This window comes from Hyla sarda, chromosome 6 (genome assembly GCF_029499605.1).
Source record: "Hyla sarda isolate aHylSar1 chromosome 6, aHylSar1.hap1, whole genome shotgun sequence".
NCBI lineage: Eukaryota > Metazoa > Chordata > Amphibia > Anura > Hylidae > Hyla > Hyla sarda.
In genome coordinates this window covers 98,347,105-98,360,823 of record NC_079194.1, presented here as the reverse complement: position 1 = coordinate 98,360,823, position 13,719 = coordinate 98,347,105, and the positions used below count along the sequence as shown (strand labels likewise).

General features: G+C 48.1%; 1 protein-coding gene and 1 long non-coding RNA gene across 12 annotated transcripts in view; one reads left to right on the top strand and one right to left on the bottom strand.

Moving 5' to 3' along the window:
• CADPS (calcium dependent secretion activator) overlaps positions 1-13,719 on the top strand; it is a 560,269-nt gene that overhangs the window by 220,815 nt on the left and 325,735 nt on the right. For all 11 annotated transcript variants that reach the window (XM_056524520.1, XM_056524514.1, XM_056524517.1 and 8 more), the window contains exons 5-6: positions 11,100-11,336; positions 12,575-12,696. In XM_056524520.1, coding sequence (XP_056380495.1) covers positions 11,100-11,336; positions 12,575-12,696 — 359 coding nt within the window. The remainder of the gene's footprint in view (positions 1-11,099; positions 11,337-12,574; positions 12,697-13,719) is intronic.
• The window catches only part of LOC130275897 (uncharacterized), an 80,599-nt gene that overhangs the window by 28,092 nt on the left and 38,788 nt on the right, over positions 1-13,719 (bottom strand). The gene's annotated exons all lie outside the window — the stretch shown is intronic.

The following is a 13,719-nucleotide window of genomic DNA, read 5'->3' as shown; positions in this document are numbered from 1 at the left end:
CCAGGTCCATGCACCTACAATGGGGTAAGTTGTCAAAAATAGAGACAGTTCCTGGGGCATTGAGCCAATGTCCTTCACAGGGCTGATGAACTGGGGAAGAGTCCATGTGGCATTACAATTAACATCCTTACATGCTCCATCTTTGAGGGTTTGACAACTGGGACAACTGAGATGAAAATATATGAGATCCTTTTAGTCTTGTAACTGCTTTTTAGTGAATAAAGATGAGTTCAGATTGGGCTGCCTGAGGCTCTCTACCCTGATGCCTGTGCTAATGGGGCCCTTCGGCTTTTAGCTACTTCTTCCCATAACATTAGGACTAGCAGTTATACATTTTCAAATTTTTTTTTCTATTTTGACAACACTTGAGAAAGTTACCTATATACTCAATAGCTCTGTCACTGCACGTGTTACTTACACCTCCAGGAGAACTCTCTGGCCACAAGAGAACCCTGTACACGACGGACAGGAAACAATAGACATTAAACATTTGTTGACTGATATGGACTGAATATATAGACTAGTTAGCTACAGTCCTGACTAATTATATATGACATTTGAATATAATAGTTACTTATGATTTACTATGTACATTACTGACTATCTGTACATGAAATGAGTTAGAATGAATCATTCTATACTGACTAGACATTACTATATTGTAGATGGATAACTTTTATACATAAAGGTACTTTTACTCTCTATCCCGTGCTGATATTACCATGGCAGTAAGGTAAGGTAAGTGGGTATGCTTCTCGTGACAAAGTCAGTATACCTCCTATACAATTGCCATGGGTAGGAAGGACATTAGACCCTCTAGACATTTTGTATAAACTTTATATACACTTTATAACATGGTGACCCAAATAATACAGTTTCACAACAATAATGATAATTGCATTCACTTGTGCAAAAGAATAAACAATATATTACTCTGCGAATAGTTTTGGAGTACCGCTCTACAGTTCTGGTACAGAGGAGTCTGTAGTAAAGAATCACAGCTGTAGGCCAGGCCCATAAACTTGCACAAAATGGTTGCAAATACTTTTTGGTTACTCCACCAGGCACTTTTCTTGAACGTTGCATAACCTGAAAAAACAATAGTGGTACTTCCACAGAAACAAAGTCAGTCTCTCATACAAAACAAAAGGATTACACATAAAAGTCAGCCTGAAAATTTCCCATCCCAGCCTTGCCTGTTGGACTGCTTCCTCGGCTGGGGCATGTAACAGGGACCACGGGACTGTGCCCCCTCCAAAGGACTGACATGAGTGTTCCAATTCACAGGGGGACAAGGTGTCGGTGCCTGTTTCACCGGCCAAACCTCCTCCTCAGCAGGAGTAGGCCCAGGCACTTTAGTTGGTGCCCGGTGAGCAGGCCAAACCTCCTCAGTGTCAGAAGTAGGCCTAGGCACATCTGTAGATGACTTAAGTTGGTACTTCGATGTCATGACAGGTACCTCGGGCAGATATGTTGCTTCCTCTTCTTGACAGGTTCCCCTGGCTTTAGGGGCAGCAACCCAAATTCCAGTCGTCTGATGGGAAGTAGGCGAAGGGGAGCTGCATGGGGATTTTTGGATGGGATACCGCTGCCGCCCACTCTCCTCTCACGCTGTAGACTGGAGTATATTCCACTATCTCCCCGCTCTCCAGAGAAGGCAAATGTGGTGGGAGATAGTCTCTCTTGACTGCTCTTCTATTTACTAGGATGGTTCCACTGTGACGACAGTCCATGAGGGTGCAAAACCCCCACACTCTATGAAACGTAATGACTTTGGCCCTGCGCCTCTCTAGAGGTGGCTCTCCCTCTCGGGGGTGGTCTAGCATCCTAATGTACAGAGCCTCAAGGGTCTTCGTGTCCTGTTGTTGCACTTGGCGCACTTCATATGGCATTGGTTTTGGCCCATGCTACTTCCTTCTTTGTGCCCTCATCTCCTCCACTAATGCAGCCATTTGGGCTTCTTGTTTAGCCCTCTTGGACTGGGGGATGAGGTTTCCCTGGCAGGGGCAAAAGGTACTCTCTCATATACTGGATGAGTTTCGGCTCATCACCAAATAGCCACCGGGGCAATGGTGGGGACCGGGGGCGTACTGTAGGCTTCTGGACCTGGGGGGCAGGCTCTGGGTTGGGGGTAGATGGAGGGGTAGAGAAAGCGGCCTCAGCCGGGGTACTCACTTCCAATTACTCCGTGTGGATCTCCGCCCAGGATCCACAGGTCCGGTGGTGTGGGGACGGCCTCACTGGTGACGCTCCTCTGGATGATGCAGGCATTCTGCCCACCAGAGTCGCTGACCACCCTCCGTTGTCATGGGGCAGCAGGACTTTTAGGCAGGCGTCTTCGTCCCCAATGGAGATCCTCTGCAGCCGGTCTGCCAAATCCTGAAACATCTGTGCTGCGGCAACTTTTCGGGAGCTGGGCCCCATCTTAGGACTCTCAGACCTCGCGCTTGCTTGCTCTTCCTCCATGTTGCTCCCACTACAGACTTCCGCCAAACTGAAAAGGTCCGGCGACGCTGCTTCTTTTATAGTGGACTTCGGGAAAATGGCCACCGGCCGGAAGCACGTCAGCAGTGCAGCGCTGACTTCTGCTCCCCCCAGCAAAAAGGGGAGGATCTTTCAAATTCCACTTAGGACTCGGGACGGCAACATGGTTTCCACGCCCAGGGACGAGACACTGACCAGCGCGTGACATTTTCGTGCTTTTTCCTGCACATCTTTAACTCTTTCAGGTACAGCAAGCACTTTGATATGCAACATAACTTCGGCCCGTATTTTACACATGGCAGGCACAATTATTTTATGGTTCACAATGGCAGATAGCAGACTTTTCTTCACCTCCCCCTCTATTTCACAAGCGTCTTGCAATGAACAGATTTCGCTGACAAAGTCCTGTACACATTCTGGTGCTATTTTTGTCGCACACTCTTGCATTTTTACTCTGCAATACTGGCGCAGTTCAGACTAGGGCGGGGGGGAGTACTTTCTGCACAAGGTACACACCCCTATCTTGTTCGTAGGACGCCAAAAGTTTTGGTGAGGGTGTGATGAGGACAGATGTTATTACCCAAGGGCAGATGGCATTAACACCTTGTGTTCATGATGCCAGAGTGTGGTTTTACCTCTACACCACCCTAAGGTATGGCCGCTGGATCCTGGGCTAGGCAAAGGGCAAATAATGACTCTGATGCCAAGTTACAGAACAACAGCAGCTTTACTGAGGCAGACAGATGGAATAGTCTTTACAGCTACCTTTGGCCCATGGTGGTGACCAGTGACTTTAGAGACTTGCGGGTTCGCTGGGACTTGTAGTGGACTTGGATTAATTGCTGCAGACCCACGCTGACTTTATACAGACTGATCAACAGACTTGACTAGGACTGACTAGACAGATTTCACCCTGTATGTAGCTGACCAGGTTTTGACTTTCACCTGTGGGGCACTGGATTGGTAGAAGTGTGGCTGTGTGGTAGGCCTTGGGTCTTGTCAGGACACCAGACACTTTCTCCGGGTCTTGACTTCACTGTAGCTAAGCTAAGACTCAACTAGCTAGCTCCTCCCAAGGTTTATATGGGGGAGACCCTGGAGAGTTCCCATAGGTGACCTTATTAGTCACGTGATCACTGGTACCTTCCTTGGTTACAGTACTTGGTAACAGTATTTAAAGGCACATAACAGTTTAAAGACCTTATAATAGATAACACAAGGTATAATTAACCATTTACACTACATAGACTAAAGAGGGACACAGGGGACACCACAATAGAGTCCGCCTAACAGGACAGCAACATAACAGGGGTGTAACTCCTGTACATGGCCACCACAGTTGTCTCCCTAAATTTAGAATAGAGAGCTGTCATCATTCCTGGTCCAGATTGTCAGATTTGCTTTCGTTTAGTTTGTGGATGTAATGTAGGCAAAAATAGCATGTAATGGTCATGACAGGTCTCAAAAAGATAATTTACTGGAACATTGGTTCCTAAAATAAGCAGTAAAGTTATAGCAAATAAAACGTTTATTAAGTTAAAGTGTACTTGTCATTTGCAAAAATGTTTTATATAGTGTAAAGAATAGCATTATATGTATATTTGTAATATGCTTTGGTTAAAAAATGCATATATTTTTGGGTAAAAAAAATACTGTCCCTGCAGCTGTTGCCTGTGTATCTGTGTGGAGACCAAATACAGGAAGTGAGGGCAGGACAAGAAGGGCTCTGTGCAGGCTTCTGGCTTGTCAATCATCCTGATGTGTGATCTGGGAGCATGTCATAGAATCTCCTTGCACAGTCCCTGCTTGTCCTCGGTGCACAGAGCTCTGCTTGTCCTCGGTGCTTAGAGCTCTGCCTGTCCTCAGTGTACAGAGCCCTGATTATCCTTGGTGCACAGAGCCCTGCTTGTCCTCAGTGCAGAGAGCCCTGCTTGTCCTCAGTGTACAGAACCCTGCTTGTCCTCAGTGTACAGAGCCCTGCCTGTCCTCAATGCACCGAGCACTGCCTGTCCTCCCTGAATAGAGCCCTGCTTGTCCTCCCTGCACAGAGCCCTACCTGTCATCAGTGCACAGAGCCCTGCTTGTTCTCCCTGCACAGAGCCCTGCTTGTCCTCCCTGCACAGAGCCCTGCTTGTCCTCCCTGCACAGAGCCCTGCCTGTCATCAGAGCACAGAGCCCTGCTTGTCCCCATTGTATAGAGCCCTGCCTGTCCTCAGTGTACAGAGCCCTGCTTGTCCTCAGTGTACAGAGCCCTGCTTGTCCTCAGTGCACAGAGCCCTGCTTGTCCTCAGTGTACAGTACCCTGCTTGTCCTCACTGTACAGAGCCCTGCTTGTCCCACCCCCAAACCTCTTGTATTTTGTCTCAGCACAGAGACACACAGGCAATAGCTGCAGGGCCAAAAAAGCATTTTTTCACCCAAAAATGGACAGCTTGTTTAACCAATGTATATTACAAATATACATATAGTGATATTATCTACATTCTATAAAAAGTTTTTGTAATGACAGGTACACAGAATTTTGAAATATACTTAGTATCAGTTGTTCACAGTTTTTACTCTGCACAATGCGGAATTTCTATGGCAGATGTTTCTTCTGCAGAACTCTTGATTCAGGAGTCTGCAGAAAAAATAGACATTTCTATTCTTTCTGCGGAGTCCGCACGGCAATGCATTGCCGTCTATGAGACTACGCATTTCCAAATGCTGGCATGTTCTGCCGACACAATTGGGGAAATATCGCACGTGTGAACATAGCTGTCACGATGCCGGCTGGCAGGTAGTGGATCCTCTGTGCCAGAGAGGGATTGGCGTGGACCGTGCTAGTGGATCGGTTCTAAGTCACTACTGGTTTTCACCAGAGCCCGCCGCAAAGCGGGATGGTCTTGCTGCGGCGGTAGTGACCAGGTCGTATCCACTAGCAACGGCTCAACCTCTCTGACTGCTGAAGATAGGCGCGGTACAAGGGAGTAGACAGAAGCAAGGTCGGACGTAGCAGAAGGTCGGGGCAGGCAGCAAGGATCGTAGTCGGGGGCAACGGCAGGAGGTCTGGAACACAGGCTAGGAACACACAAGGAAACGCTTTCACTGGCACAATGGCAACAAGATCCGGCGAGGGAGTGAAGGGGAAGTGAGGTATAAATAGGGAGTGCACAGGTGAACACACTAATTGGAACCACTGCGCCAATCAGCGGCGCAGTGGCCCTTTAAATCGCAGAGACCCGGCGCGCGCGCGCCCTAGGGAGCGGGGCCGCGCGCGCCGGGACAGGACAGACGGAGAGCGAGTCAGGTACGGGAGCCGGGATGCGCATCGCGAGCGGGCGCTACCCGCATCGCGAATCGTATCCCGGCTGGAGACGGTATCGCAGCGCACCGGGTCAGTGGAGCTGCCCGGAGCGCTGCGGTAGCGAGAGAGAAGCGAGCGCTCCGGGGAGGAGCGGGGACCCGGAGCGCTCGGCGTAACAGTACCCCCCCCCTTGGGTCTCCCCCTCTTCTTAGAGCCTGAGAACCTGAGGAGCAGACTTTTGTCTAGGATGTTGTCCTCAGGTTCCCAGGATCTCTCTTCAGGTCCACAGCCCTCCCAATCCACCAAAAAGAACTTTTTTCCTCTGACCGTCTTGGAGGCCAGTATCTCTTTCACTGAGAAGACGTCAGAAGAACCGGAGACAGGAGTGGGAGAAACTAATTTGGGAGAGAAACGGTTGATGATGAGTGGTTTAAGAAGAGAGACATGAAAGGCATTAGGAATACGGAGAGAAGGAGGAAGAAGAAGTTTGTAAGAGACAGGATTAATTTGGCACAAGACTTTGAAGGGACCAAGATAGCGTGGACCCAGTTTGTAACTGGGGACACGAAAGCGGACATATTTAGCGGAGAGCCATACCTTGTCTCCGGGAGCAAAAATGGGGGGAGCTCTTCTTTTCTTATCGGCAAACTTTTTCATGCGAGATGAAGCCTGTAAAAGAGAAACTTGGGTCTCTTTCCATATGGTGGAAAGATCACGAGTCACTTCATCTACCACGGGCAAACCAGAGGGCAAGGGAGTAGGGAGGGGGGGAAGAGGGTGACGGCCGTACACCACGAAAAATGGGGATTTGGAGGAAGATTCAGAGACTCTAAAGTTATACGAGAATTCGGCCCATGGTAGAAGATCTGCCCAATCATCCTGGCGGGAGGAAACAAAATGTCGTAAATAATCACCCAAGACCTGGTTAATTCTTTCTACTTGCCCATTGGATTGAGGATGATATGCAGAAGAAAAGTTTAATTTAATCTTGAGTTGTTTACAGAGAGCCCTCCAGAATTTTGACACGAATTGGACGCCTCTATCCGAGACTATTTGTGTGGGCAACCCGTGAAGACGAAAAATGTGTACAAAAAATTGTTTAGCCAACTGAGGCGCTGAAGGAAGACCAGGAAGAGGGATGAAATGTGCCATCTTGGAGAATCGATCAACGACCACCCAAACAACAGTGTTGCCACGGGATGGGGGTAGGTCTGTAATAAAATCCATACCAATCAGAGACCAAGGCTGTTCGGGGACAGACAGAGGATGAAGAAAACCAGCGGGCTTCTGGCGAGGAGTCTTATCCCGAGCACAGACAGTGCAGGCTCGCACAAAGTCCACGACATCCGTCTCCAGAGTCGGCCACCAATAGAAGCGAGAGATGAGTTGCACAGATTTCTTGATGCCTGTATGACCTGCGAGATGGGAGGAGTGACCCCATTTGAGGATTCCGAGGCGTTGGCGTGGAGAGACGAAGGTCTTTCCTGGAGGAGTTTGCCTGATGGAGGCTGGAGAAGTGGAGATCAGGCAGTCAGGAGGAATGATGTGTTGCGGAGAGAGTTCAACTTCCGAGGCATCCGAGGAACGAGAGAGAGCATCGGCCCTAATGTTCTTATCGGCAGGCCGAAAGTGAATTTCAAAATTAAATCGGGCAAAGAACAGAGACCACCTGGCCTGGCGAGGATTCAGCCGTTGGGCAGACTGGAGATAGGAGAGGTTCTTGTGATCGGTGTAAATAATAACAGGAAATCTTGATCCCTCCAGCAGATGCCTCCATTCCTCAAGTGCTAATTTAATGGCTAGAAGCTCTCGATCCCCGATGGAGTAGTTCCTCTCCGCCGGAGAGAAGGTCCTAGAAAAAAAAGCACAAGTAACAGCATGCCCGGAAGAATTTTTTTGTAGAAGGACCGCTCCAGCTCCTACAGAGGAGGCATCAACCTCCAATAGGAAGGGTTTAGATGGGTCAGGTCTGGAGAGCACGGGAGCCGAAGAAAAGGCAGACTTGAGCCGTTTAAAGGCGTCTTCCGCTTGAGGAGGCCAAGACTTGGGATTGGCATTTTTTTTGGTTAAAGCCACGATAGGGGCCACAACGGTAGAAAAATGTGGAATAAATTGCCTGTAATAATTGGCGAACCCCAAAAAACGTTGGATAGCACGGAGTCCGGAGGGGCGTGGCCAATCTAAGACGGCAGAGAGTTTGTCTGGATCCATTTGTAGTCCCTGGCCAGAGACCAAGTATCCTAGGAAAGGAAGAGATTGGCATTCAAACAGACATTTCTCTATCTTGGCATAAAGTTGATTGTCACGAAGTCTCTGAAGAACCATACGGACATGCTGGCGGTGTTCTTCTAGATTGGCAGAAAAAATCAGGATATCGTCCAGATATACAACAACACAGGAGTATAAGAGATCACGAAAAATTTCATTAACAAAGTCTTGGAAGACGGCAGGGGCGTTGCACAGGCCAAAGGGCATGACTAGATACTCAAAGTGTCCATCTCTAGTGTTAAATGCCGTTTTCCATTCATCCCCCTCTCTGATGCGGATGAGATTATAAGCACCTCTTAAGTCCAGTTTGGTAAAGATGTGGGCACCTTGGAGGCGATCAAAGAGTTCAGAGATGAGGGGTAGAGGGTAGCGGTTCTTTATCGTGATTTTATTAAGACCGCGGTAGTCAATGCAAGGGCGTAGAGAGCCATCTTTTTTGGACACAAAGAAAAATCCGGCTCCGGCAGGAGAGGAGGATTTACGGATAAAGCCTTTTTTTAAATTTTCCTGGATGTACTCCGACATAGCAAGAGTCTCTGGGGCGGACAGAGGATAGATTCTGCCCCGGGGTGGAGTAGTGCCCGGGAGGAGGTCAATAGGACAATCATAAGGCCTGTGAGGAGGTAGAGTCTCAGCTTGTTTTTTGCAAAAAACATCCGCAAAGTCCATATAGGCCTTAGGGAGACCGGTTACAGGGGGAACCACAGAGTCACGGCAAGGGGTACTGGGAACCGGTTTTAGGCAGTCCTTGAAACAAGAGGGCCCCCAACTCTTGATCTCCCCAGTGGACCAATCCAGGGTTGGGGAATGGAGTTGAAGCCAGGGTAGTCCAAGGAGGATTTCGGAAGTGCAATTGGGGAGGACCAAAAATTCAATCTTCTCGTGATGAGGTCCGATGCACATTAGAAGGGGCTCCGTGCGGAAACGTATGGTACAATCCAATCTTTCATTGTTTACACAATTGATGTAGAGGGGTCTGGCGAGACTGGTCACTGGGATGTTGAACCTGTTGACGAGAGAGGCCAAAATAAAATTTCCTGCAGATCCGGAATCCAAGAAGGCCATAGTAGAGAAGGAGAAGGCAGAGGCAGATATCCGCACAGGCACAGTAAGACGTGGAGAAGCAGAGTAGACATCAAGGACTGTCTCACCTTTGTGCGGAGTCAGCGTACGTCTTTCCAGGCGGGGAGGACGGATAGGACAATCCTTCAGGAAGTGTTCGGTACTGGCACAGTACAGACAGAGATTCTCCATGCGGCGTCGTGTCCTCTCTTGAGGTGTCAGGCGAGACCGGTCGACCTGCATAGCCTCCACGGCGGGAGGCACAGGAACGGATTGCAGGGGACCAGAGGAGAGAGGAGCCGGGGAGAAAAAACGTCTTGTGCGAACAAAGTCCATATCCTGGCGGAGCTCCTGACGCCTTTCGGGAAAAATGCCAAGTCAATGCGAGTGGCAAGATGGATGAGTTCATGTAGGTTAGCAGGGATTTCTCGTGCGGCCAGAACATCTTTAATGTTGCTGGATAGGCCTTTTTTAAAGGTCGCGCAGAGGGCCTCATTATTCCAGGATAATTCTGAAGCAAGAGTACGGAATTGTACGGCGTACTCGCCAACGGAAGAATTACCCTGGACCAGGTTCAACAGGGCAGTCTCAGCAGAAGAGGCTCGGGCAGGTTCCTCAAAGACACTTCGAATTTCTGAGAAGAAGGAGTGTATAGAGGCAGTGACGGGGTCATTGCGGTCCCAGAGCGGTGTGGCCCATGACAGAGCTTTTCCAGACAGAAGGCTGACTACGAAAGCCACCTTAGACCTTTCAGTAGGGAACTGGTCCGACATCATCTCCAAGTGCAGGGAACATTGGGAAAGAAAGCCACGGCAGAATTTAGAGTCCCCATCAAATTTATCCGTCAAGGATAGTCGTAGACCAGAAGCGGCCACTCGCTGCGGAGGAGGTGCAGGAGCTGGCGGAGGAGATGATTGCTGAAGCTGTGGTAGTAGCTGCTGTAGCATCACGGTCAGTTGAGACAGCTGTTGGCCTTGTTGCGCTATCTGTTGTGACTGCTGGGCGACCACCGTGGTGAGGTCGGCGACAACTGGCAGAGGAACTTCAGCGGGATCCATGGCCGGATCTACTGTCACGATGCCGGCTGGCAGGTAGTGGATCCTCTGTGCCAGAGAGGGATTGGCGTGGACCGTGCTAGTGGATCGGTTCTAAGTCACTACTGGTTTTCACCAGAGCCCGCCGCAAAGCGGGATGGTCTTGCTGCGGCGGTAGTGACCAGGTCGTATCCACTAGCAACGGCTCAACCTCTCTGACTGCTGAAGATAGGCGCGGTACAAGGGAGTAGACAGAAGCAAGGTCGGACGTAGCAGAAGGTCGGGGCAGGCAGCAAGGATCGTAGTCGGGGGCAACGGCAGGAGGTCTGGAACACAGGCTAGGAACACACAAGGAAACGCTTTCACTGGCACAATGGCAACAAGATCCGGCGAGGGAGTGAAGGGGAAGTGAGGTATAAATAGGGAGTGCACAGGTGAACACACTAATTGGAACCACTGCGCCAATCAGCGGCGCAGTGGCCCTTTAAATCGCAGAGACCCGGCGCGCGCGCGCCCTAGGGAGCGGGGCCGCGCGCGCCGGGACAGGACAGACGGAGAGCGAGTCAGGTACGGGAGCCGGGATGCGCATCGCGAGCGGGCGCTACCCGCATCGCGAATCGTATCCCGGCTGGAGACGGTATCGCAGCGCACCGGGTCAGTGGAGCTGCCCGGAGCGCTGCGGTAGCGAGAGAGAAGCGAGCGCTCCGGGGAGGAGCGGGGACCCGGAGCGCTCGGCGTAACAATAGCCTTATTGGACCTGTGCCCTATATCAAGTGTGCAAAGTTTTTTATTCCCTGGAAGTAAATTGTGGACGTTCCCATGAAATGACAAAAGGAAACTCTTAAAAACCATGTGAGATTGATGCAGAATGTAATGTAAACTGGGAAATCCTTGGAAAATGTATATGTGTATAGGTAATGGAGACATCTTGGTTAACTTTACTTCACCCAATATTTTGTTTACAGGAACGCAAGTTTCCCAAGTTTGTCTCAAAAGAGATGGAAAATATGTACATTGAGGAGCTGAAGTCTTCTGTTAATTTGTTAATGGCTAATTTGGAGAGTATGCCAGTGTCCAAGGGTGGGTCCGAATTCAAGCTCCAGAAGCTGAAGCGCAGTCATAACACATCCATCATAGACATGGGGGAGGAAAATGAAAACCAGCTTTCAAAGTCCGATGTTGTCCTGTCCTTTAGTCTTGAGGTAAGTGCCGCATTACACAGTGAATTAACTTGATTAAAAAAGAGCGCATTGATCGGCACCTAGCTAGACCGAGCCGCTAGTTACTGTATTAATAATGGCAAATTGACAGCAAAAAATATCTGACCTGCTTATTTCCAAACACAGCTAAAAGAATGTTGTACCAAAGGCAGCAATTTGTCTATCTTGCATTATAAAAGCAGCGCACAGGTCACGGCGCCTAACTAGGCAGATGGTGTAAATGTAATAAAAATTAATCATTTTAGCTGATTTGCTTGTACCAATTAATTTCAAAGCAATCGTGCATTTGGCAAAGTTCTCGCGGTCCTGCATTATGCAATGAAATGACTTCTGGCTGACTGCACAGTCAGCAGGAAATGTTCATTCCTAAATGAAACGTTTGGCTCAGGTTTTGAATGCAGAAGAATGGTCAGTCATGGACTAACAGTGGGGCAATGGTGGCAGATGTGAAAGGTGTGTTCATAATGTTATAAATAGACTTGTCAAAGATCAGCATGAGGCCTTGTGCAATGAGAGAACTGCACTGACAGTATGTACAGTATGTCCTTATAACTCCTTGCTGCTATATAATGGGACATTCCAGATATGAATCCAACAGATAAAAACCTCTGTATGCATCAATGTGGAATCAGAGGCTTACAGGTACATAAGTGCTCCATAGAAGCTCATGTTGGCTGTATTCAGGCTCCATGCAAGAGAAAGCAGTTGCACCGGGGCCCTGGTGCCTAAAGGGGCCACAAAAAACATCTGCCCCATAAGAGACCAGTATTTTAATTTGCATATTTTTGTATGAGGACCCAGAAGCTACAAGCTATGCCTCTGTATAGAGGACAGATTCACTCATGTGCATGAACTCTTACCCCCCCCCCCCCATATCTGCAAAATTGGCCCTTCCATCTTTTTAGAGACCACAACTGTGTTCCTTAACTCCTGTAGACTTACTGAGAGAGCTGCACATGTGCTTGGACACCTGTCGATTCAGCAATCCTCTAGATTGGGCAACCAGTGGGGCCTCCATTTTCCTGTTGATGGAGTTGAACCTTTACCTGTCTGGCATTAAATGTCTATGAGGGAAAAATTCCTTTATTCACAAAATGTTGCCTATACACAAAGAGAGAGAGAATTACTGTGGATAGATAGATTTCACTTTGACAATTGTCATTACCAGGTAAACATATCCAATTAATATCCCACAGTAATGATTTCTCAATTGTTCACAGGTTGTAATAATGGAAGTCCAAGGATTAAAATCACTAGCTCCAAACCGTATTGTATATTGCACTATGGAGGTGGAAGGAGGGGAGAAGCTGCAGACTGACCAGGCAGAAGCTTCAAAACCAACGTAAGTTTTGATAGAGAGAGAAAACGTGTATGACCTTAATCGATACCAGACACTTCACACATATGACTTTTCTTTCGGACACTGTCTGTATATATTGTTCATATTACTGTAAAACAAGATGAATGAAGTGTAAAACAGTTGGAAAGTTAAAGAAATGTGCAGAGATACAATACAACGCTGCAGTGTTCATCAAAAAAAGTTACTAAATTTGACAACAGCTTTTCCTTTTTCGGGTGCAGATGGATGAAATTGGTTGTTGTGAGATCTCACGGCTGGTAGCGCCCCCTCCCTTGATTACTCAGCATATCCTAGATCAGAGGCACCACAAGGATGCTGTAATATTCAGCAAGGTGCCAATAAATATGTATGGATTTTCTAAGTTGGTTATAGAGGATATATTGGGATAAACCATCAAATTGTCATTGTGCTAATGACACAAGTTCTGGGCATGGAACTGTCATGGATCCCACATTTCAAGGATAAGTCATCAATGAAAAATCCTTGAAAACCTTTCTTTTTTTTATTCATGGTATAAAAAAAAATTTCCTCCAAAGGAAAAAAACTTTCTCTAGCGCCACCCATTGGAAGTAGCATTTCTGTAAGTCAATGCTTAAACCTTAAAGGGGTTATCCAGTGAATTTTTTTTTCTAGTAATGTTCCTATATTATCTAATAAAGTAATAAAAACTTTGACTCACCTTTCTCCGCTCCCAGGTGGCCTCTGGTATCAGGACAGTGGCAGTCTCTGCTGACAGTCTGCTTCCCGGAGCTTGCCCGAGCTGTAGATGTACTGTCACAGCACTGCTTAGCCAATCACTGCCCACAGCGTTGTACTGCCTCAGCCAGTGATTGGTGTGCAGCATTATAGCAAAATATTTTTGACTAAACAACCCCTTTATTATGTGGCACTAGAGAGGCAGTGTTTCTCCTTCTTGAAGATTACTTCTTAACATACTTTTTTCCAGAAAATGTTGCATGGCCTATAAGACTCCCTTCTCCAGCTTGGCAGTGAACTCAAGGTGAC